At 36.2% G+C, this 24,315-nt stretch overlaps 1 protein-coding gene across 3 annotated transcripts in view; it reads left to right on the top strand.

Moving 5' to 3' along the window:
* The window catches only part of LOC105049372 (TATA-binding protein-associated factor BTAF1), a 45,091-nt gene that overhangs the window by 3,296 nt on the left and 17,480 nt on the right, over positions 1 to 24,315 (top strand). The window contains exons 2-18 of one of the 3 annotated variants that reach the window (XM_010928992.4): positions 1,393 to 1,494; positions 1,663 to 1,757; positions 5,107 to 5,327; positions 5,524 to 5,581; positions 6,666 to 6,747; positions 8,470 to 8,807; positions 9,765 to 9,873; positions 9,963 to 10,572; positions 10,771 to 10,903; positions 10,980 to 11,048; positions 15,452 to 15,663; positions 17,301 to 17,541; positions 17,768 to 17,941; positions 18,062 to 18,487; positions 18,629 to 19,069; positions 19,260 to 19,379; positions 19,468 to 19,956. In XM_010928992.4, the coding sequence (XP_010927294.1) occupies positions 1,446 to 1,494; positions 1,663 to 1,757; positions 5,107 to 5,327; positions 5,524 to 5,581; positions 6,666 to 6,747; positions 8,470 to 8,807; positions 9,765 to 9,873; positions 9,963 to 10,572; positions 10,771 to 10,903; positions 10,980 to 11,048; positions 15,452 to 15,663; positions 17,301 to 17,541; positions 17,768 to 17,941; positions 18,062 to 18,487; positions 18,629 to 19,069; positions 19,260 to 19,379; positions 19,468 to 19,956 (3,867 nt within the window). In that variant the 5' untranslated portion in view covers positions 1,393 to 1,445. Of the gene's footprint in view, positions 1 to 1,392; positions 1,495 to 1,662; positions 1,758 to 5,106; positions 5,328 to 5,523; positions 5,582 to 6,665; positions 6,748 to 8,469; positions 8,808 to 9,764; positions 9,874 to 9,962; positions 10,573 to 10,770; positions 10,904 to 10,979; positions 11,087 to 15,451; positions 15,664 to 17,300; positions 17,542 to 17,767; positions 17,942 to 18,061; positions 18,488 to 18,628; positions 19,070 to 19,259; positions 19,380 to 19,467; positions 19,957 to 24,315 lie in introns of all 3 variants that reach the window. The other 2 variants (XM_073261840.1, XM_073261839.1) reach the window with 2 other exon arrangements.

The raw sequence follows: 24,315 nt of genomic DNA, 5'->3' as shown, positions 1-24,315 counted from the left end.
AATGAGGAAAATTGATTGCACATGACATATCACTAAACAATTTTCTAGCTTGTTTTAGTTTGAAAAATTGAAACAAAGGTTTAAAGATGTTAAATAGCTTTCTGTTTTATTATTCTCCCCTTGGTTATTGTTGAGTAAAAGATCAGGTGCCATAAAAGTTGTGGTATCAAAGCTGCATTTTTTGTGAAGGTTACAGGTATTCCAATATGCATATTTGCTTGCTTTTGATAATCTGCTTTTGTTGTAGTCTTCCATGAGTTGATACAACTGCAAAAATGTCATTAAGAATTTGTAACCACCTTGCATTTTTTTCATAATAATATAATCTACAGAGTTCTTTGGGTTTTTATTTCCTTTCTTATTTCCACATATAGTTTTTTTCAACTAAAGAGGGAAGTTGGTTTAATGTTGGAGCTATGTGTATATTAATGCTTCTTAAGATGTATCTTATATATAACACATTGTAAGTTGAGGTATATATGTATGTGTATGTATGTATACATAAGTGTTTATGCATGTGTGTGTTTGTTGTTAGTGCGTGTTTATATTTACTATAAAATGCATGGCACCATAAGTTGATGTGTGCATATGCATATATTTATATGGATTTGTATATGTGTGTGCTGAATTGTGATGTTTATTTATGTATAGATGTTAGTGCATATAGTTATATGTATTTTATTTTTAATAAATTATAAGTTTACATAGTAAATTAATGTTACGTATTTATGTATGTATGCAAGGGTATATACATACTGAGGCATATTTTAGTGCATACTTATATGTATTATATATAATACATTATAAGTTAATGTATACATGTATGTATTTTTGTATGTTTTTAAACCAAACTATGTATATATATGTGTGTGTGTGTGTGTGTGTGTGTCAATGCATCCTAAACTATGTATTTATACATATTAATGCATATTTTTATGTATTTTACTTGTGTATTTTATATATAATACGTTAGTTAAATATATGAATGCACATATGCACGCATAACACACGCACGCGCGCGCGCGCACACACATAGACACACACACACACACACATATATATGTATGTATGTATGTGTGTATGTGTGTGTGTGTGTACGCGCGCGTGTTTGTGGATGCATATGTAGATATGTGTACATATGTATGTATACGTATACATATGCATGCATGCATCTATGTATATATGCATGTGTTTATGATATTGGAATGTATGGTATATATACATTAATGCTTGTAGAAAGCTTATAATTCAAGAAGTGCCTAACCAGACATTGGCTTTTTTTGTTGATACAATGCAGAATGTATGGTGTGTCTGCATGGATGCTTGTAGAAAGCTTATAATCCAAAGAGTGCCTAACTGGACATTGGCATTTTTTTTGTTTATATAATGCAGAATGTTGTATACAGACCTTTTCGGATGAGAGAGCCTTCTTTTTTACAGGCTTTATGGCTCAAAATTCATCTCGTCTTCATCGTTTGCTCACCTTATTGGACAGTATCCTCCCATGCTTTGGAAGCTAGATGTACTTTGTTTCAGACCGAGTTATGCAGTTCTTTTTGTTATGGAATGTGTATACCATGATTATGTTACTGTCTGCATCATACAGAATGTCCAAATCTTTTGTAATGGTTTTGAAAAGAAGTTTCTTTGACGAAAATTTAGCTGGTTCAACTCAAGCAACTAGGTTTGCTGCTGCGCGACAAATTGGGGATATTGCAAAGTCTCATCCTCAAGACCTGAGCTCCCTCTTAAAAAAGGTATCCAGCTGACTTTGCTTAGCCCTGATCCCTGTCTCCAGTTGCTTCATGATTGCTTAATTTTTTTTTAACCTCAGCTTATTTGATTTGTTTGCATTTGCAATTACATCAATTAATCTCTAGCAGTCAGCCACACAATGTTAAATAATAGATGGCATAAGAGGATCTTACCTTTCTGAATTTGAGAGATATAATGTCAATACTTGCACAATGCTCATTATGTTTTGGTTCCTAGCTCGCCTAGTAGGATTGGTTGTACATGCAAGTTAAGGCATGTTTTTGTTTAATTTTGATAATTAGATGAATATGATTGATGGCCACTTGTAGCTTTCTTACTAGACATTGATTAGGGAAGTTGTTAAGACACAAATACATGCATGATTGAATGGTCATTCATGCAGGAACCATTTTGCCTATTTTATACTTCTTTACGACATCAGAAATCTATACTTTTCTTGCTATGGATGGTTAGAACTTAGAACATAGAACTATGCTTTCAAATTTATTCAGCTATAGTGTGCCCCTTTGTCTTCATTGCAACATCCTATAGTGCATGCTTTTTTTTTTCTTCTGCTTCTGATCCCTCTGCTGCTTCTGCTTGCAGCATTTTTTTCCCAACTTTTTGAATCCAAAATATTTCACATGCTGTCTTCCGTCAATCTCAGTCCAACCACTAGCTTTTAGGAGTCAACTTCTCCCACAATTTACTGTTCTTTAGGTGTACTAGCTACATGCCATAGATAATTTTTTGAGGGTGATGGAAACAACTTGTGTAGCAAAAATAAAAAACAAACAACATAAAAAATTTGTTGGGGCATTTATGATATAATATTTTGAGTTGGACGTGCCTGTCATGTCCATACAGGGAATTTTGTATGCTATTTCATAAGGTGGTTTGCATGGTTCATGGGATTGCAAGATCAATTGCCTACTTGATTCCTCTTCTTGCCTTTAGAATTTGTGGAACCACTGCTGGCTTCATGTGATCACATCTTTCGCAGCTTTTAGATTGTTTTTTTGGAGTCCATCCTTCATGTTTACTGGGGTTGATACTTACATTTTATATGCATTTATTTTCTTCTTGTTTCACATTGCGATCACATTCTACACTTGCACCAGTTGCTTCCAATTCCTATTCCACAACTTGAACAACTTGCCCTCCTGCTGCCTCTTGAACCTATGGTAGTCTGTCAGTTAAACTGGTATGAGTTTCAACCCTCATACTTCCTCTTGATGGATCTAGTTATCAGCATTAATGGACTTAGCTATCGATATGCTTATTTGATCCTTGCTGCACTTTTTGCTTCTCATTTGTCTTTTTTGCTATATCATTGAATTTGTTGTTCTCTCACCTTTTGCTTCATTGTTGGGCATGTTTTATCTGCAAAATACCAGTCCTTTATGAAGTTTCCGATCACTTCTTTTATCCAATATATATGGTGTTCTTTGGTCATCTTTGCCTCATATACCAACATTTATGTTGGGACTCTAGCTTTCATATTTTTGTTATTGTAGTTGCACATTTTATATAGAGGTAATTTTTTTGACTTCATTAAGTTCTATCTGGTTATGATGCTAGCCTCCTTTGCTTTATCAGCATCAGTTTCTTGTCTTTACTGATCTGTAGATTCGTGCCTATCTCCAGATCCTTCCGGTGATGGTTATCTAATTATTTTTGTCATGTCTCATGTCTTTGACCTCTGTTGATGGTTTGGTTTGTCTCCTACTAGCATTATCTACCATTATTTGTCTTTGTGCCCTGTTCTCCATCTTTGGTAGCCTGCTTGGTTATTTGTGCTACGTTTCTCTAAGTTGTTTTGGTTACTGGATTGCATGTTACCATATAGCATCATTTGCCCTCACATGCATCATCATTGTCTGTAACACATATGTTTACTTGGGTGTTCACACAATTTTTTGGTAGCCTTCCTTCAGAGAATGGACTGTAATTTCAGTGGCTGTTATTAGGTTGCCATTTGCTGCATGCTGCTTTTATGGTTATTTAATTTTCTTCTAGCTGCTTCTGGCACCATTTCAGCTCCCATGTACTTGCTTTATCGCCACATTTGCACCTTGATGCATCTTTTTTTTAGAGGTTCAGAGTCACTTGCTATTGCAGTCATGGATGTATGAGTACCGTACAGTCCTATGTTTTGGGTTTGGCATTTTATGAATGACTGAAGCTTCGCTATGTCTTGACACTTTATTTTCTCTGAGAGCTATTATAGACCTTGTCTTATTTTGCCATTGATATGGAAAACTCTTGGCATGATGCACCATATTCTTGAAGTAGCGGAAAGGTGTCTGAGAAAGTGCAGGGTCTCTGGTTTTGCATGTGCATTATGACATCTATTGTTTCGTTGTCATGTTGCTTATGGCATGTATTGTTTCATTGTCATGTTGCTTATGGCATGTATTATTTCATTGTCATGTTCATGTGTATTCTCACTCTTTCTGGTGAATGTACTCATAAAGTGCTGTATACATCTGTATATGCTATAACATGTTTGCTTTAGTGCTTTCATACTCGTAGAATGCAAATTCTTTTTAATTCTATACATATCTTCATTATAGGTAGACAATTAAGTTACATGTTGTTTTGTTATAGATGTTAAAATCACAAAGTTTGGTCAACGAAAACTTCTCTAAGCCACAATATATTATTATAGTTCGCCATATTGGTTGTGGTACCATACTGTACTGGATGAACCATATCGATACCGAATCAGTATGCAGTCTTGTATGGTACCAACACTTAGTATGCCTCACCGTCTCGTATCGTACTGCGTACCGACACCATAATAGGATGGTATCGGTATGGGATCCGGTACTGAGACAGCGAACCTTGATAGTACTAATCCTCAAATTGACTTCCTAGGTATAAAATTTGTTGCTGCATGTTGTGTTTGTCAATGTAGTTTTGTCGATACTCTTTTAACCAAGGATTTATGTCTTGTGAGAACTGTACAATGCTGCTGGTACCATACTGTTCCAACAGGAAATGGGACCCAAGCCGCTTGTGTGACATCAATTCTTTTAATCTGGGATGTCCTGACCATCTTGATTGTGTCTCGACACTTGGGCTGTGCCAAGATTGTTTATGGCTATTTTAGTTCCTCCCAATTGTACTGTCCTATCCTGGTACCATATCATACGAGGAACAAACAGAGATAGAGATGGCTATCAAGATATGAACCATTGATTTTAATGGTTGATTTTAAGTCACATTTTACAGCAAGTATACATTGGCCGCATCATTGCAAAAGCCTTGATTTTTAACAATAATCACAAAAAAATGTTGGTATTCTTATGTGAATTTTGGTGTTGATCTATTGCTTTGCAATTATAGGTTTCTCAATACCTTCGCAGTAGAAACTGGGATACAAGGGTTGCTGCTGCACATGCTGTGGGTGCAATAGCTGAAAATGTCAAACACACATCTCTAGAGGAGCTTTTTGCATCTGTTGAAGCAGAGATGCTGGTGGCTGGATTTTCTGATGTTTCTAATGGTGCAGGAATGTCTTGGTCAAATTTTCAACCTAATGATGTTGCAGGCCTCTCGTTTAGAAGGTTGTGTATGAAGCTTGAATTTGATCAGAAAACATATCATTTTAATCATCTATGTTGTTTTGGATTTTGATGCATCTCATTAATTTATATTCTTGTTGTGGATTTATGAACCTCTGGAAATTGATGACAATATAAATATAATCGTTGGAGGTTAATTTCTGTTCTTTTCTTTTCTTTTTTTTTTTTTGATTTGCAGTTTTGACATAAATAAGGTATTGGAATTTGGTTCTCCATTATTAGCATCAGGGGGACAGGTAATGACTTTACTATATCTTCTGGCTCAGTTAGCTTTTTCAGATGTGCTCAAGCCATTTGTTTATCTGATTTATTTAGTTGATATTGATGCGTAAATTGAGCATCTTATAGTATTAAATACGATGAACATAGATGAACTCTATGGAGTCTTGAGACTGACATGAAACTCATCTCAACATCCACCATTTTTGTATATACACTGCATTTAAGAACTGGTGTTTTTTCCATGAGTTGATAGTTTACAACATTTCTTTAAATACTATCTGATACTTGCTCGCTTAAATTGCATAATGAAGTATGAACCATGAAAATATGGCTCAGGAAACCTGTTTAGTTTTTCCTAAATAGGTTATAATGTCTTCGCATGTTGGATGTGCAGTTTTTTTGTGGAAAATGAGTGCTATTGTCATATATTTTACTAGTGCCAAACATGTTCCATGCACATGGTTTATTTCGAGGAAGGAGTATATGATGGATGATTGTGATTCGATTAATTATCACCGTTTGGAGCAAGGATTTAGGTCTCGCCAAAATGGGTTGGTATTATAGATATTAGTTTTCATAAAAATGGACCCACCTTTTTGCCTTACTTTCTCCATCCTTTTTCGCTTCTTTAGTTCAAAGAAAATCTAAAACAATGGAATTTTCATCAAAGTTCCATTCTTATTCCTGTGCGATGAAATACAAATCTCTTATATTGCAAACAAATTCGACTATTATCTCATATGGTGTTGACTTTGTGCGCTTACTGAACCATATGCATTTTCAATCAAGGGTCACATCTCGCGTGGTCAAAATATCATGCTTTTGTCATACAAATTTTAGATCAGACCATGGGCATATGACACTTTACTGAACTTGTTGGAGGTCTGTTAGTTTTATAATTTATTTGACATGTGCTTGATATTACATTACTACAGTGTGCTAGTTCTTTAATTTGATCTATGATGTTCTGCTTTTTTTCTTTTTATCAGAGTTGCCATTTTTGATATTGTTAGTCTAGTAACTTACAACTTTTAGTCTAATATTTTGACATTTATATTCTGATGATATAAAAAAAAATTAACCTCTTATTATTATTAGGAGTATGATGTTGCAAGTGACGGTAGCAAGAATCCAGCAGAGCGGTTAGCTCGTCAGAAGCAAAACCTTCGCCGTCGTTTGGGTTAGCTCAATTACTTTGTTGTTTCCTCCAAGTTTTATGTTTTTCTACTGTTATGATACAGGTTTATTGTGCAAGGATTATAGTTATTTATTTGTAAATGGTCTCGTGACCAGTTTTTTGCCATCCAATTTTTCTGCAGTTTAATTTTTTTATCACCATAATCAATAACCTAAGATGCAAATAATATATATGGGTTTGCATCCTTTTAAACATTTACTTTGAGGTTTATGGGTTTATATTATAACTTGTAAATTGCTTCTTTTTGAGGGCACCATGTTGTATTTGCTAACATGGGAAAATGAGGAAGTTAGTTTATTTTGTTGGAGTACAATGTAGTTGGTTTGCTTTAGTTGGAAAGAACCTTTACTTCTCCTTCTTGATTAAAGTGTTTTATCTCTTATATAAAATTGACAAGATGCTTGTTTGCTGTTATTAATGGTTCATTATCATTTTGTCACCTTTGATTCCAAACCTTTTAATGATTGAAATGTGGTTGTTGTGTATGTTAGTAAATGGGTTATACTTCAAGTTATGAGATGTGATGCAAATTGTTTGTTCTTCAATAAATATTAAAAGATTCTATAAATATGAATTGTAATTCATAAGATTGTTTTACATATCTAAATGCTTACCCAGGCTTGAAAAACAACTACTTCAAGTGTCACCATGGTGTATTTGACTTGTTGGAAGAGTCTCCTCTAGTCTTTGAAATTTAGAATAATAGAATGGATGAGTATCAAAGTGTTTGACATGTTCCCAACTCACTGATATATGCTTGAAATAGAACCTTCTCATTGGATGCAGGAGTTGAGATTACACATGCTTGAGCTGCAAAATAGGGGTTAGGATGGTTGAAATTTTTTCTAACTCATGAAGTGGATATGATGTCTGAAAAAAATGGAAAACATACTGGGAAAGCAAGGGAATCAGCCAAATAGCAAATTCCTAGTTCCTCTTGTTGTCCCTTTTTTCATAACTTAGTAGTGTTTCATGAATTATTTGACACAGTTTTCAGGCTATTCTTAGGCATTTCCTAGGTTTGAGGGAGTCAAATGATTTATTTGCCTAGGTAGTAGGTAACATGTGGTAATCTGTAAATACAAGTTGGGTTAAATTATTCTGTACATAGCCTGATACTTAGTTGCCAAAATTGGGAGCTGGTGCGGATACAAGGAAGCGGATATTTTTGAGACATCTTTAATGCAGAAGTGTTTAGGAAGTTGGTGCGGGTTTGACTCTGAAGATTCTGAAGCAGGTGTATTACCCTAGGTAGAAGATTCTGGGTACTAAGGTCTCATTTAAGTCAATTCTAGGGGAAGTGGCATTTTTCTTTACTTGTGTTCTTGGGTTGCAGTGAATTCAGAGTTCTCCATGATGAAGAGGTTACTAATAGGTAAGTTAGATGGGCAAAAGCTAATTTCTGTTTAATCCCCCCGTTGGTGGTTTTTTCTCTTTGCAATATGCACTTATTTCTGTTTAGATGGGCAAAAGCTGGATGACTGTTTATTTATTGGCGATCATAGTTATAGTTTGATGAGGTGTTAATTATGGATTGAATCCAAATGGTGTTGTTGTTATGCTCTCCATGGTAGTATTTATTATTTTTTATGGTATCTTTGGGTCTTGCATATCTCTATCAGTCTATTGTCTTTTAGTTATGCTTTATGTTCATGTATATGCTTTATATGCTCTGTTAACATTTGAATATATATTCAACTGCAGGATTAGATGTTTGTGAGCAGTTTATGGATGTAAGTGATGTGATTAAAGATGAGGATCTTCTGGCACAAAAAGGTTATCTGAGTGGAAATGGATCCTATAGGGGATATCATGCATCCCAGTCTGGACAAAATATCCAGCAGCTAGTTGCTACAATGGTCCCTAGCTTTCGGCCTAAAAGGTTAAGTGCTAGGGAACTGAATCTCCTAAAAAGAAAAGCAAAAATAAATGCAAAAGATCATACAAAATGCTTGTCTGAGGATGATGAGCTTGAGGTACCATATTCTCAAAACACAGTGATGCCTACAGGAACATGTTCAGATCCACTAGGTGCCTGTAAGGTATGACTAAAGATTTCCTTCTGGCCGTTGACCCTATTCACCTATGGATATCTTATACAGAATTATATTGGTTTCTGTCTTTCAGATTCTGAGAGGTTATATATGTCATTTGAACTTTGTTATGTTATTCTGTTGTGAGAGCTAAACGGCATGGAGAACTACGAACCTCTGTAGACAATTTCTTGCTTGATTTGTTTCATGGACATGTCTGTTATGCTTCCCTTTTTTTGGTGATACAATTATGCTTCCTTTTATTTGGAAGCATGTAGAACATCATTTTATTCTTCCACTTGCTTAGAGAAGGGTCACAGATCACTAAATGTCTTATTTCAACATCCACTGTACTGGGCAAATATTTAATCAATCACTAGTTTTCTTATGAAAACATTTCCCGCAAATAAAGCACCATAGGCTTTTTTAGGTTTTTGGACTTGTGTACTCCTCATTTCCATTTTATTATACTTTTTAAAAATATCCTAGCCATGTATTATTCTACTTCTAATGCTTGTCGCCCTAGTTTGCTGATGGTATGAAATGTTGGAGTTAGTGACGTTTTCTGGAAGTTATTAAGTATTGCCATATTATGCTTGTAATTTTATTTACTGACATGCTTATACCATCTTATTTGCAACACACACACACATACACATGCACGTGCATACATGTACATGCACACAAGCACGTGCCTGCACCGACACACACACGCTCATATATATGTATGTATTGAATATGTTATGTATATGTATGTGTGTATATATATATATTTGTATATATGTGTGTGTGTGTATATTTATGTTTATATGTATATATATGTATGTATGTATGTGTATATATATGTGTGTGTGTGTGTGAATATATGTGAATATATATGTATATGTATATATTTATGTATGTATATGTATATATGAAGCTGCACAAAGCATCAAATGCTCCACCGTATAGACTTTTTCTCTGCAGGATTCAACAGATTCTCCAGCAGATGAAGACAATAGTGAGCATGGTGAAAATGGGAAATGGCCTTTTCAACAATTCGTGGAGCAACTTGTTCATGATATGTTTGACCCTGGTAATTTTTTTAATTTGATTTTTTAGTTTTATGTATTATTGCTTCTGGTTTACATGACCACATGCCATATGTGTTTTATGCATTGACAGTTTGGGAAGTGCGCCATGGTACTATCATGGCTTTGAGAGAAATTTTAACATATCAAGGGGCCTATGCTGGAGTATACTTCCCTGATCTGAGCTTGATGAAGTCCTGTTTGGTCGACTTGGATGATAAAAGCTTTTTAAATTCAATAAAAAGGGCTAGAGAAATTGATCTAAATATACAGTTCACTGTTGATGAGTATGAACCTGATTTGAAGAGGCACAAGTCTAATTGTGAAGAATCAGTTCTGTCCAATAATAGAATCGGGTACTTAAATAAGGAGATGAATAATGGTGCTTATGGGAACATGGAAGGTGGTCTGGTGGATGCAACTCCTGTGTGTGTTAATGGTAACCTTCACATTGCACCTCTTAAGGTGGAACCAGATTTGTGTACAGATGGATTGAATTCTCAGGTCAAAGAAGAGGATATGTCATCACTACGATCTTTCTTTGAAGATAACAGCTCCATTTTGAATGTGAATGTTCTTGCGAATCATGCTGAAAGTTCCAAACTCGTGAAATTGATAAAATTGGCCAGGCACTCATGGGTGAAGAACTGGGAGTTTTTGCAAGATTGTGCCATTCGATTTCTGTGTGTTCTTTCTTTAGATCGGTATGTATTTTTAGCAAGAACTGGGATTCATTTATACCAGAAATTAACCATCACACTGTAATCATTAATAAAGTTGGCACTCATTTCTCAGATGTTTTCTTATACATGATTACTTTCATTTTGAGTGGTCCTGCAAGGCTAAAACTTCCTGGCTATATCCAATAATTCTTTTCCTTCTCTTTTCCCTTAATCTTGTAGCTTTGGAGACTATGTTTCCGACCAGGTCGTTGCTCCAGTTCGTGAAACTTGTGCTCAAGCTCTTGGCGCTGTTCTCAAGTACATGCATCCTTCATTAGTTCATGAAACATTGAAAATCTTACTGCAAATGCAGGTATATATTATTTAATGACAGGTCTTTTTACTGATGCCAAGCTTCTTTTCTTATCATTTCTCTTATTTCTCTTCAGTGCAGGCAAGAATGGGAAATCCGTCATGGAAGCCTTCTTGGGATAAAATATTTAGTTGCAGTTCGAAGGGTATGAATTTGAACAAAATGTCAACTATTAATTATCTGGTACCTTTTTTTAGCAATTCTTGTTCTAATGTTTTATCCCTCATGTCCTTTCCCCATTTTTTTACTTAATGAATCGATTGATTTTATTGTTATGGTACTGTATTAATTATGTGTACAATTTTGTGGCCAAGAAAAATGTGGGTGATCAAACATTGTTATAAATGCTTCACCAGCTTGCAAATGATTTTTGACAAAATTTGCTGTCAGCACATATTAATTTTTAATAGCATGATGTTTACGTGTGCCGTATAGTGGTGCACTTAAGTAAAGTTTTTTTTTTTCCCCCTTCAATAACTTTGCTATTTTATATGGCTTTCTGGTTTCCCTTTTCTTTTTTCTGCTAGATTCTATCCTTTCAATATTTCTCCATATTTCATGTGATGTGTTAAAAAGAGACTGGTGATATTAATCTGCAGTTTTTGCAACACTAAAATTTATGGATGACTGTCTCCTGTGGTTTGTCTCTATGGTTCTCTCTTCATTTTGTTTTCCTGGGTTAAGATACGTAAGGTCAAGCTGTCACCCAAAAAGCAGATACCAAGCTATGCAATAGCCCAGCTGTTTCATCCCTCCTTTAAAGTGAGGAGGTTCCATATTTGAATCTTGGAGCTGTTTTCTAGTGTTTAACTTTGGTACTTTTCCCATAATTTCCTAGAAGTTGTTTGATTGTGCCTCTGCCTTTTACTTTCAAAAAAAAAAAAAAGAAGAGGCAGATGAAACGTGGATTTAAAGAATATCCTTCAGTTGACTGATTACATGCTTAAGCCTTGTATGAGATCATAATAACATGTGGATCACATCAGAGAGCAAATCAGCTTTTTGTCTGCTGACCTGTGAATTGGTTACATGTAATTTCGGAGTGCACAACTTTAGGCTCTATGGCACTAATAATTTCCAGTATTATTTTTGGTTTTATAGTGTTGTCACCATATCATTTATGGTGACATTGGGAGTCATCAAATGCTTGGTGGTGTATAAGTGGTGTAACATATCTAAACTTTGTAGGATAAACTATTCTTCCTGAACTAACCAGAAACTTTTTATGTTCCTATTAGTTGATCCTAAGACTCATCCTAATGCCAACCCCTTCCATCCCCAATACCCAACTTTGGGTGGCAACAAACTGGGATAGGGCTGGTCGCTGTCAGATAACAGCAGGTGATAATGTTTAACTATCTTACTTAAACCAGGCTGGATTCGGACTTTAGACTGCTCTAAATTTCTGGAATTGACCTACTTAATCATAGTTTTCTCTATGTTTAGGAAAAAAAATCAGCTTTATAGATAAAATATACTTTTTCAGATAAAGTAATACGTAGTAACTAAAAAAGTATGACCCTTGTTATGATAAAAATACAAAAGTAATACGGAAACACTAAGTCTATCTAAGATAATTTCATCATTAAAAGTATACTAAATGGTAAAGTAATATGAAAGCAATAAGACTATTAAAATGGTGGTAACAATGGCATCTGCAGTTGAAATTATTCTCTTTGTTTCCTTTGCCTTATTCAGTACATCTATGCATGAACTATGGGACATGACTTTAGGCAAATTTATTTTCATTGCGATGGTATTTATTTTGGAAATTTTTCTTCAAAGTTAATGCATACTTTTTAATAAGAACTTGATTTATGAAAAAATAATAAAGATTGTTTAATTTGTCTATAGATATGTTAGAACTCTAAATTCACTTTGGACTATTTGATTATAAATTTGTGGATTTGGTATGAATGTCCATGGACAATTATCACTTGATCAGGTTGGGTGATTCAACGGTCCCACCCTCTCGAGTTCATCATTTCACACAGGAAAAATAAAATAACTCTAGAACATGGTTTTTTCAGGGATTGCTGGGTTGTTGAAACCTATTTGGGTGATACTTGTTAGCCTTTGTAGGTACAATTTGATGAACATAGTAATGAATCGTATCGAGTGCTAACGTTTAAAAGGTGTGATACTGATAAATTAGTAAAATATGCCACAATAGATAACACTTCAGACCTTGTTGCAGAAATGCCTGGGAAGGTATTAGCACTGAATGAAATACGAGCATGGGAAACTGGTAATTGGTCCTTTGCCTAGTTGAAGTATGGGAATGTGCATTTGATGAAATTAAGATTTTTTCAAAATTTCCTATAGCTGTCTCAAAATTTAGATTGTTAGGCCATTGCAATGATATTAAAGGAAGTTGATGAAATAAAATATTAAGAAAATGCCAAAGATCTTTCTAAATCAATTTTTTCACATGATGGTCCATGAAGGCTAATTTCTATGGTAGTTAATTGAAGGATTTAGATAGAAACGAATGCATCTACAGATTATTTTTATTGATATGTATATTTATATGGTGCAGTGTGGTGTAACTTGGAGGGCATTGAATAAAGAAATATCACAAAAGTGTAAATCGTAATTGTTATGGACATGCCAAGGAGTGGTCATAGGTGTTATAAGTATCCACAGATAAGCAAGTCACTTTGTACTTGTGACTCTGTTCTCGAAGGTTCAGCCTGAAGCCCTTCTCTCTTTATCCATGTCATGCTTAACTGATTAGTGAAATGTAGGAATGGATATTGTGGTGCGGTGCTATTTGCAGATGAGAAGGCAACACTCTGATGGAATGTTTTATTGGAACATTGAAGAAAATTTTTGGCAATCTAGGTTGATAATATATAAATCCAAATAGAGTATTAGTGAATATCATGTGGAAGTAGACTTTAGTTGATATTAATGACAAGGCTTAAAGTTCCAATCCATTTTAGATCAGCTCGATGACATACCAGGTCCTGGAATGTATTTGGGACATGAAAGACCGGCTGTCCCAGTTGTTTTTGGCTAGTGTGAACCAGTGTGATGATAGTGATAGTCAATACCCACCTTCTCGACACTTGGGATGCTTGGCTTCCTTGTAATTCTCTAGGATGCAAATTCTTCTCTTGTTTGTTGCTTTTAATGGTTGTTCGGAAGTGTTTTAGGGTATGTTTATGCCATAATTTAGGGTTCGGGGATGTTTTAAGGATTAAATATTTGGACTTTAGCCTTAGCCCTTTGGCCAAAGGCCCAAAATGCATCATTAAAATGTAAGTTGGAACAAAACAAGATGAGAAAGAGATGAAGGGGGGAGAGAGACTCGTGTCGTAGGCACTATAAAAGGTGGTGGTAATGTTGTTAAAGGCCTTAGGTGCACCTAGGTGCTAGGGGTCCTTGGAGCCTAGGCACAAGGTGCGAGGTGCACGCCCGCGTCTTAGAGAAGTCAGGTGCCAAAAAGAGAAAAATAGAGAACTAGCTATGGGTAAGAATTATAGCAAGTAAAAACTAGCACCCTGTTATTAAAAAATAAAAATAGAAAAAGATCTATCTATGGACAAGAAGTCCACGTAAAAACTAGCTCTAATCCAAAAGCAATCAAATAAGTGCTTTCTAAATTCCTAATTGGCTAATCCTCCCCATCATCATCATCAAGCAAACCAGCCTCATCATTTTCTTTTTGTTCCTCTCCAATATCTTTCTCATACTCATCATCTGTCTTCTCCTCTGATTCATCTACAAGCTGCACTTGGGATGGTGTTAGGCGATGAGATGAGACGAAGGTTCTTCTTTGGCAATGAGATGAGATAGAGTTTGATGGAGACGCTTCAGCATCTGTCTTCTGATTCTTTTAGGCGATTCCAAGAGCCTCATGTAGGTTTTTAAAGCCCGTTTGACTTTCAATGATGCCTCTCCAATCCCTATTTATGATAATTGATCTTTCCTATATACTATAACTGACATTTCTTATTTTTTAGAAACTAAAAATTAATACTTGTTGGGATCCTATGCTTCTTGGGTGCCTCTGAACAATGCATAGGTGTGCGCCTGAGGTGCCTAGGCTGTGCCTAAGAGCTGTCGCCTTGCTTAGGGGGTACAAAGGCGACGGCTCTTGCACCTAGCGCCTTTTGTGCCTGAGGTGCACCTTTAATAACACTGGGTGGTGGTATCAGTATCGACACCATAAACCCGATATTGGATTCAAAAACCTCCTCTATTCCTAAATTATGACAAATAAAGCCTGAAGACCCTCTAAATAATCATCAAAAACAACAACATTAAACAGCAATGGAAATTAAAAAAATGGCATTCCTGTGAATCACCAGGATGTCAACCTGTTCAAGTGTTGGGTAGACACCATCTAGAATTGGTCCCTGATCAATACAGGTTCTGGGACAGGGATTTAGAACTTTGATAAATTATCAGAATGTACCATGATGTGATAATTCATTGATTGCTCGTGACTTGATAAACTGATAACTAAACATACTGTAAGAAATATGGCATATCTGATTTATATTTTGCGTTTTGATTCTCAAGTTCATGTTTGATTTCCAGGAGATGCTTCAAGATTTACTGTTTTATGTCCTGCCTGCCTGTAGAGCTGGGTTGGAGGATCCAGATGATGATGTTAGGGCAGTTGCGGCTGAGGCATTAATACCTGCTGCTGCAGCCATAGTCTCCCTTGATGACAAAATATTGCATTCAATTGTTATGTTGCTTTGGGATATTTTGCTTGACTTGGATGACCTCAGCCCATCCACAAGCAGGTAATTGCTTATTCATTACAATCATTTTTATGTGCAATACTGTGTTATTGAAGAAGTGATAAGATAGGTAGAAACTTTGTACAACTGCTTTTGAGGTTTCAAAATTCACACCAAACTTCAGTAATGTAAAAAAAAAAAAAAATCAGGCAAACATTTAGGTATTTTGAGCAAGGCAACTATTTTTCTTTTTTCTTTCATGTTAACTTCTATTCATGTCTAGTCATTTTCTCTCTTTGATCGGGTATGTTAGCATCAGCAAAACAAATTGAAGCTGGACTCATTTCATTATTTGGCCTGCATATTTATACCACGTATCTACTGGACTCTATTCATGTGTGCTTCCAAGCAACATCCATAATGTCAATGATTAAGGAACAAACTAAGGAAGTAAAAAGAGAAAAAAACTGAGAAATCTAATATTTTGATGAAAGCGAAAAAGCAATAGAACTTAATATATTTTGACATATTTAAACTGTTTTACTTGGTCTGCTATGGGACATAGTAATTTGCCAATTGGCATGAAGGATACTGACTTGCACTGCCGTTCACAGTAAAATGGAAATCTTCATGATTTGCAAATTGCAATCACGTGTCCAATAAAAAAATACAATTCAGACACATACCAAGCTTAGGTGAGGATATTGTAGTACCTTATACCTCCACAAGAAATGCCTTAAGTGGATCATTTTTAGGATTGGAAAGTGTTGCAATCCTAAGGGGAACAATTTGTTTGTAAGGGATATTTATTTTGGATAATTCTCTATCATTTATTTTAATAGGAACTACTAGTGATGTAGTTCTAAAAAGGCTTATGATGATTCCTGAGGGCTTTAGGTGCACCTTGTCGTGCAAGTGACATTTTCCTTGTGAAACATTTATATTTGAAAGATGTGTATTAATATGTGATTGGTGAACTGGTGCTTGCCTTAGTGGTCATTACCCCTTTACCAAGCAATGAGAATCTTGAGTGGTGCATCCTGGAGTATTAGGACCAGGTAATTAATTATAGTGCAGGTGGCTTTCCCTTTATCTCAAAAGAATATATTAATCTTTGTCTATCTCAAATTACAGTTGTTATTTTTATACCGTTCATGAGATAACTTCAGGTCATCCTTATGGTGAATAATCATTTATCTGGGTTTTTATGTGATTTTACTGCAAGGTACCTTGAACTTATACCCTGTACTATGTTATGGTTCCTAGTTTTATCATATAAGCTAGGATTTAGATACTGGTCTGTGTTGTCTTGTGTGAGCTTGGAACAAGTACTGGGCACGCCCTCAGGTAGGTGGACTGGCCTGAGTTGTCCCCATACTGCTGCATTAAGGTATTTTTATGGCTCCTTTTTGTTTCAGCATTGGCCAGTATGTTGTGTTGGTGGTACATGTTTTTGAATGTATTGTACTAGTGAGCTAAAGTACCTATCATGATTTAAATCCTTGTACCTAGTCTTGGTAAAGTACATATTTTAATGCATATTTATATTGATTTCCCTTTTTAATCTAGTCAGATATATTAGTTTTTGAACATCTTCAAATTCTTGATTCTTCTGGAAAAATTATAGAGCTGTCGTGTTTAGTTAATTGAGCCAGTTCGAAATTTAACTTGTGTTTTTGTTCGTGTTGCTCTTTTTGCAGTGTAATGAACTTGTTGGCAGAAATATATTCTCAGCCAGAGATGGTTCCAAAGATGCTAGATACATTGACATTGGTCGAGAAACAGGAATTTGATCTTAACGAAGCATCTCAAGCCGAAGAACATGGGAATGCCACTAAACTGATGGATAATCCCTATATATTGTCCACTCTAACCCCCAGGCTGTGGCCATTTATGAGACACAGTATCACTTCAGTTCGTCATTCTGCCATACGCACTTTGGTAACTGTTTCATATATGCCTTGACCTTAGCATCTTACTTTCAGAAATTTTATCCTAGTAATTGGTTTTCAAATAGATTATTGGCTAGGGCTTATCAGCTTTGATGTTTCAATATTTTGATACCAACTTCCATGCTGGCATTTCTAGCTTAGGACTTCTGAGCCATTTCAAGTAAATGTGACATGCACCTAATTTTAACATTGTCAAGTACTTGAATCTTTTCTAGGAGCGGCTTCTTGAAGTTGGTTATACAAGGAGTTCTTGCGAATCTATGGCTACTAGATTTTGGCCTGCTTCAGTACTAGGTGATGCACTGCGGATTGTTTTTCAGAATCTGCTATTGGAATCAAATGATGATATTCTTCAGTCTTCGGAGAGGGTGTGGAGGCTCCTGCTTCAGGTTTTCTGGTTATTGGCGATGTGACCTAATTGGTTTCTGTTTTTGTTTTTTCTAGGAAATGAACAGGTGCATGCCATTTCTGATTAAACCTGAATTCTTGATAAAATAAATTGATTGCAGTGCCCAGAGCAGGACTTGGAAGCTTCTGCGAAGGCGTATTTTGCATCTTGGATGCAGCTTGCAACTACTCCATGTGGTTCCTATCTGGATTCTACAAAAATGTTTTGGCCAGTTGTGCTTCCTCGCAAAAGTCGTTCCAGAGCTGCTGCTAAAATGAGAGCTGTAAAGCTTGAAAATGAAAGTGATAAAACCTCTGCTGGTGATTCTGCAAAAGAATATAATCTGCAGGAGAAAAATCTTGATGTTCCCGCCAATATCACTAAGATAATTGTTAATGCAGATGGTGAAAAGTCTGTCACTCATACAAGGGTCGTTACTGCAACAGCCCTTGGTATTTTTGCCTCTAAGTTGCCTGCGACTTCTCTACATGTTGTAGTTGATACATTATGGAGTGACCTTACCTCCTTTTCTGGAGTCCAGAGACAGGTAAATCTACTGCATTTATTGTTTCCCTGATTCACAGTGAGATTTATTTTCTCATTTAATTTTGATAGCCGTGTACTCCCGCCATTCATTTATAGCAAAATGATGGCTTGACTTGTATTAAAATGTGACATGCACTTCCAGGTGGCTTCAATGGTTCTTGTGGCTTGGTTCAAAGAACTTCAAAGCAGGGACCCTGCTGAATCTCGAAAAATCTTGCTTGGCATTTTGAACGATTTGAAGCAATGGTTGCTGGATTTGTTGGCTTGCTCTGATCCGGCATTTCCTACAAAAGATTCAGTTCTTCCTTATGCTGAACTTTCAAGAAGTTATGCTAAAATGCGCAATGAAGCCCGTCTGCTGTTCCGCTCTATTGATTCTTCTGGTGCATTCAAAGACCTTAGGTCAAGTATTAATTTTAATGTGGATACACTAAGTGTTGATGAAGCAGTTAATTTTGTTTCCAAACTTTCATTGCCCGTTGACTCCACTGGCGCTGGAACCATTGAAAAACACCTTTTGGATGATATAGAGTCATTGAAACAGCGAGTTCTTGCTACATCAGGCTACTTAAAATGTGTTCAGGTCTTTGATTGTACTGCTTAGTTGTGCATTTTTTTTTCTTTGAACTCTTTTAATCATAAATGAAATTTAATTGAGATAATGATCTCATTAGATTTTTCTTGATCATGATTTTGGTTTTTTGTTCAAAGGGATCCATCTTTTTCACTGTTGAATTTTCACAAACTCTTTCTTATTCTGAACCTATATGCAGAACAATCTACATGTAACTGTCTCAGCCTTGGTTGCTGCTGCAGTGGTCTGGATGTCAGAATTGCCCACGAGGCTCAATCCTGTTATTTTGCCTTTAATGGCTGCTGTCAAAAGGGAACAGGTTAAATACTCGATGACCATCTCTTCACAAAAGTTTTCCTTTTATTTCAATATTTTCTAATAAGTTAAAATATGCCTTCTGCATGCAGGAGGAAATATTGCAACAAAAGGCTGCTGAAGCACTTGCTGAGCTTATTTTTCACTGTATTGGGCGTAAGCCTTGTCCAAATGATAAGTTAATTAAGAATCTTTGCAGCTTGACATGTGCAGATTCTTGTGAGACACCCCAAGCAGCACTCATAAATTCAATGGAGGTCATTGAGGACCACAATTTGTTGTCTTTTGGAAAGGCAGCTAGCGGTCAGAGGGCTAAGCTTCAGGTGCTACCTGCTGCTGAAGATAGGTCTAAGGTGGAAGGGTTTATAAGTAGGCGTGGATCGGAAATGGCATTAAAACACCTATGCCAGAAATTTGGGTCTTCATTGTTTGATAAACTTCCGAAGCTCTGGGAGTGTCTGACTGAGGTTCTCAAACCTCTTTCTTCTGAAATTCATCTTCTTACAGATGAGCAGAAGATGCTAAAAATGATTGACTTTTGCAAGGATAAGGATCCACAAATTTTGATAAACAACATTCAGGTTGGTTTTTTTTATTAATTACTGATTTTAGTGGAATCTGTATGGAGCATTTTATTTTAAACATCCATGAAGGGTTTAGTATTACTAAGTTGGCCCTGCATATGTTATTAACTTGGCAGGCTTCATTTAGGTACCGATTAATTGCGAGTCCAATTTATCTATCTGCTAGCATTTTATGTTTGGTACTTTTGTTTGGTTGAATGCACTTCAAGCAACTGTTTTCTATCTCAGGCTTGCGAAGTGTGTGCCATATCAATAGATGAGCTCATTAGTGGTCACTGAACCTTTTTCTCTTTTTGCTATAGAAATGTTTTTCTAATTTCAATTGGTCATGATGCCTTCATGAAACATTTGCCAATATTGATATCTTGGTCTCTCATATTTTTTTGTTGCTATTATAACAAGCTCAGACCTACGTGACTACTTTGCTTCTCATTCTTGCTGCTTTCACAGCTATCAGCTCATTCATGGTGGTCTACAATTCAAATTAATTTATATACGCTTATTGCCACTAGTCCTCAATAAATAATTGAAAATTATGTTGGGTTTGATCAAAGGTGTCGAGTAGTGTGAGATTCAACAAAGAAGTCAACAAGTTGTGTTGTGGATTATGTGTCTAAGAGAGCTTGTTAATGAGGTAGTGATAACAGTTAGTCTCTTTCAAAGGGCGTGAAAGTTGAGAGAATGTGCCCGAGAAAGGTTGAAGTAGTGGAAATCAGACCTTACATATGTTGCTGTTGTCATCCATTCTCCCCCTTCCATGTGAGTCACTAAATTGTGAGCAGAAATAGTAATGTCAACTATGCTAAAAGACTATGGTGCTTGGAACCACTCTGCAAAACATCTTATAATTGGATGTCAGATAAGTTTGTCAGATGTACACCATCTCCAGATTCTGGCTTTAGGATTTTATTTTGGGAACTTACAGTTCAATTGTATGCCATGTTCCTATGCGGCCATGTTGTTGGATTTGATATAATTGTTGGATGATTCAGTCTGAATGATAATAGCAGATGTAGTTGAATCTGATCCAACTAATTTGGTTAACATTTGTTTTTGCACCATTCTGATATTTTTTCCTTCAACTTGCCATCTCATTCCCAAACTTATCGTGAGCATATAACTGTTGTTTCTTTTTCTCCAAGTCTGCCACATTTCTGCAGTTTGTTCTTCCATTTCATGTTTAGTGTTTGATTGGTGGTCAGTTTTGTTTTATGGAACTAGACATGGAGCTTGAACTTCTCTTTTTTTATTTAAATAATGAAGGCTGTTGAGATTTTATCTGTTTGGGTACAATTGTGTGAAATCATACAATTTTGGTCAAGAGTATGGGGTCTATTTTCAACATTTATATTCGACACATCGGTTTCAACCAAGATTTTAAATCTCACGAGATGGGGCTGTCTCGATTTTCTCATGGAACGGGACAGGTCGCCATCCCATCCCATCCTGATACTTGAGACAGGAGATGTCCTAAGGCATCCTGATTGGGACGCTGGGACGATGGCGGGATGGTCCTATCCTAACACATGGGATGGTATCCTATCCCGATGTCCTAAAAGATGTCCCATCGGGATTTGAATCTTTGGTCTCAACATCAGGCATGGCTTGGTTTAGGGTATGATCTGGCTTGCACTTATATTTTTTTGAAGTGATAAGCACAATCATAATGGTTTAACTAACCCCCTTCTCTCTCCCCCTCCGTCTCTATCTCTTGACCCATAAGAAAATAAACTGAAAAAGAAATTTTTTATTGTTCTAAAAGTTTGAAAGGAGAAATGGTTTGTTATCAAGTTAGTTTTAGCTAGAAGACAAGATATAAAATTGAAAAAATAAATCCAATTATTCAATTGAATCGAGGATGGTAAAAGAGTTATATGTATTTCATAGAATAATTCAACCCTTTTCTCATAAGACCTATCTAGAAATGCAGCTAATGTGAGTAAAGCTAAAGCAGCAATAATATCTCTATCACTTGTTGGTGTAGCTAGCTCTTCATGATATAATTTCCTGATTTTTCAAGCTGAAAGATCACTTGATCTGTCGGAAACAAAAATTAACTAGAACGTTGTCTAAATGAGAGGAACCCAATGTTATATTCTTCTTGGCACCATTTGTTGAGGATCATGTGTGAGATTCAGCCCCACATGGAATATTTAGTGGGAGCTCATGGTGCCCGTAGTGTATCGTGTGGGTGTCGCAAGTGGACTCGATATAGCAAGGTGCTGGATTTGAGCATGGGCTCGGGTATGGTTCTTGGAAGAGCAGACTCTTGTAATGGTGTGGTGGAACATTAGCTCTGGGAGTTCCGAGACTCTTGAATTTGAGTGATACCACATAGTGAAGTATGGCTCGTGGAGAGTGAGCTCTTGCTAGAATGATAACATGTGGTAGTGTGGCACGCTTAGAAGCATAATTGGATTGGAGCTTGATCAAAGAGTAGTGGATTGGACTCAAGGGAGAGTTAAATCGGCTCCCACGTGAAGGGGGAGAATGTTGAGTATCACATGTGAGGTTTAGTCTTATATGAAATAATTAGTGAGAGGTGGATGGATTGATATGGATGACTGAGTCCAAAATCCAAGGGCTAAGGCTTTTAGGTTGAAATGGGTTCCAGCATATATGTCAAGTTCTTTTGGTATTAGGACTCCCATCCTATGAATGCCCTGAACCAGGCAGTTCGGCCCATACCGAACCAGATTGTCATTGGCCTGAAGTGGTTTATCCCATCCACCTGGTCCAGCCTATTTAACCTCTCGATTGCCCCCCCTCTTGAAGTGCCTGATGCCTCTCTCCACAATGGAACCTTAGGCCCCCTCGGTCTCCACCTCTCTCGAATGATATCGACACCTCTTCGGTAGGTTCCTCTCTCTCTCTCTCTCTCTCTCCCTGCTGTGTTCGGAAGGGCTCTGGGTGGAGGTGATCCGGCATCCCCCCTTCTTTCGCATCCCCTCTCTCTCTCTCTCTCTCTCTCTCTCTCTCTCTCTCTGTCTGTCTCTTGATCGCATCTGGAAGGGCTTTGGGCTGAGGTGCTCTGGCATCTTCTCTCTCTCTCTCTTTCTCTCCACCCCCATCCCTCCTTCCCTCACTTTGTGTCCCTCCCTCTGTTTCTTTTTATTTTTTGCATTTTGAACCAAAGTTGGCAAACCATATGCTGACTTCAGTTCAAAATTTGAAAATTAAAAAGAGGGCCTGAAATGGACCAGAATGGCAAGGAACTAGTACCATACCATACCATATAGCCGGGCAACCTCTGTATGGATCTTGGTACTGGTCTAGCTAATCTTACTCCCATCTCTCCAAAACCATTTCATATCTAGCAGGAATTTGTGTTAATTAACTGTTGTTTTGATGATAATGGACCGAAATATACTTAATCTATGCAGTTCTGACTAACAATATTTTATGTGTATGAAATGAGATTTGTTATTGCTAAATTGTTTAAGGTTCCCATATTTATATGCTTTATAATCTAAAAGCTTCTTTTCTTTCTCCTATCTATGCGTATATCTTCTCTTTTGTGCACTGTGACATCCTCAATGGCATTCTATGTATATATATGTATATATATATGACACAATATGTATTTTGTTGGTTGTAAATGTGGAAGAGAGGTGAAAACTGATAATGTTTTATAAAGGCCTCCAACTTTAAAACTAGATATTACCCAATTGTTGTAAGAGGAAGGTTGGAACAGGTTGGATGGGGCCCATTGAGTGCAACAATTGGATGTCACCTAATTGTGACTAGTTTGCAATGGTTTCTCCATGAAAATATGGGCTAAATGGACTTTAGTGCCCAGTATCTTCTGTGATGAAATTTGCTTATGAATAAAAACGACCATATATTTCTGAATAAGATTTTTACGAATAGCCATGATAAGAGCAATATTTCATTATTGCTGGTCTTCAGTTTTAAAGTTTCCTCAAACCTGATGTCTTTAGAGGTTTGTTAGTAAACATGTTATGTTCCATTAGAATTTCAAGTACTTTTCCTGTTAACTAGTTGTACAAAAATGCCTAATTTAGGCAACGTTCTAAGCATTTAAAAGGCATAGAAGGTTTTTTTGTTATAATCCTCAAGAAATTTAATTGATTCAAGTGTGTCATTGATGAATGACTAACCCATCAAGACTGCTCTATATTAGAGTGTGGATAATTGTGGGACGAGGCAAGCTTAGTATAGGATGGATATTTATAATTGAACAATTATAAGTGAAACTGCCTTGCTGTTACTGTATTGGCATCATTATTTTTCTTGAGCAAATTGCATTGTAATTTATGATCCGAAATGAGATTTTGATCTAAATCAAAAACTGTACAGTTTTATAATCTATATTATGGCTTTGTTTGCAAAGCA

This window comes from Elaeis guineensis, chromosome 8 (genome assembly GCF_000442705.2).
Source record: "Elaeis guineensis isolate ETL-2024a chromosome 8, EG11, whole genome shotgun sequence".
NCBI classification, from domain to species: domain Eukaryota; kingdom Viridiplantae; phylum Streptophyta; class Magnoliopsida; order Arecales; family Arecaceae; genus Elaeis; species Elaeis guineensis.
This window is presented reverse-complemented; position numbering and strand designations above follow the sequence as displayed.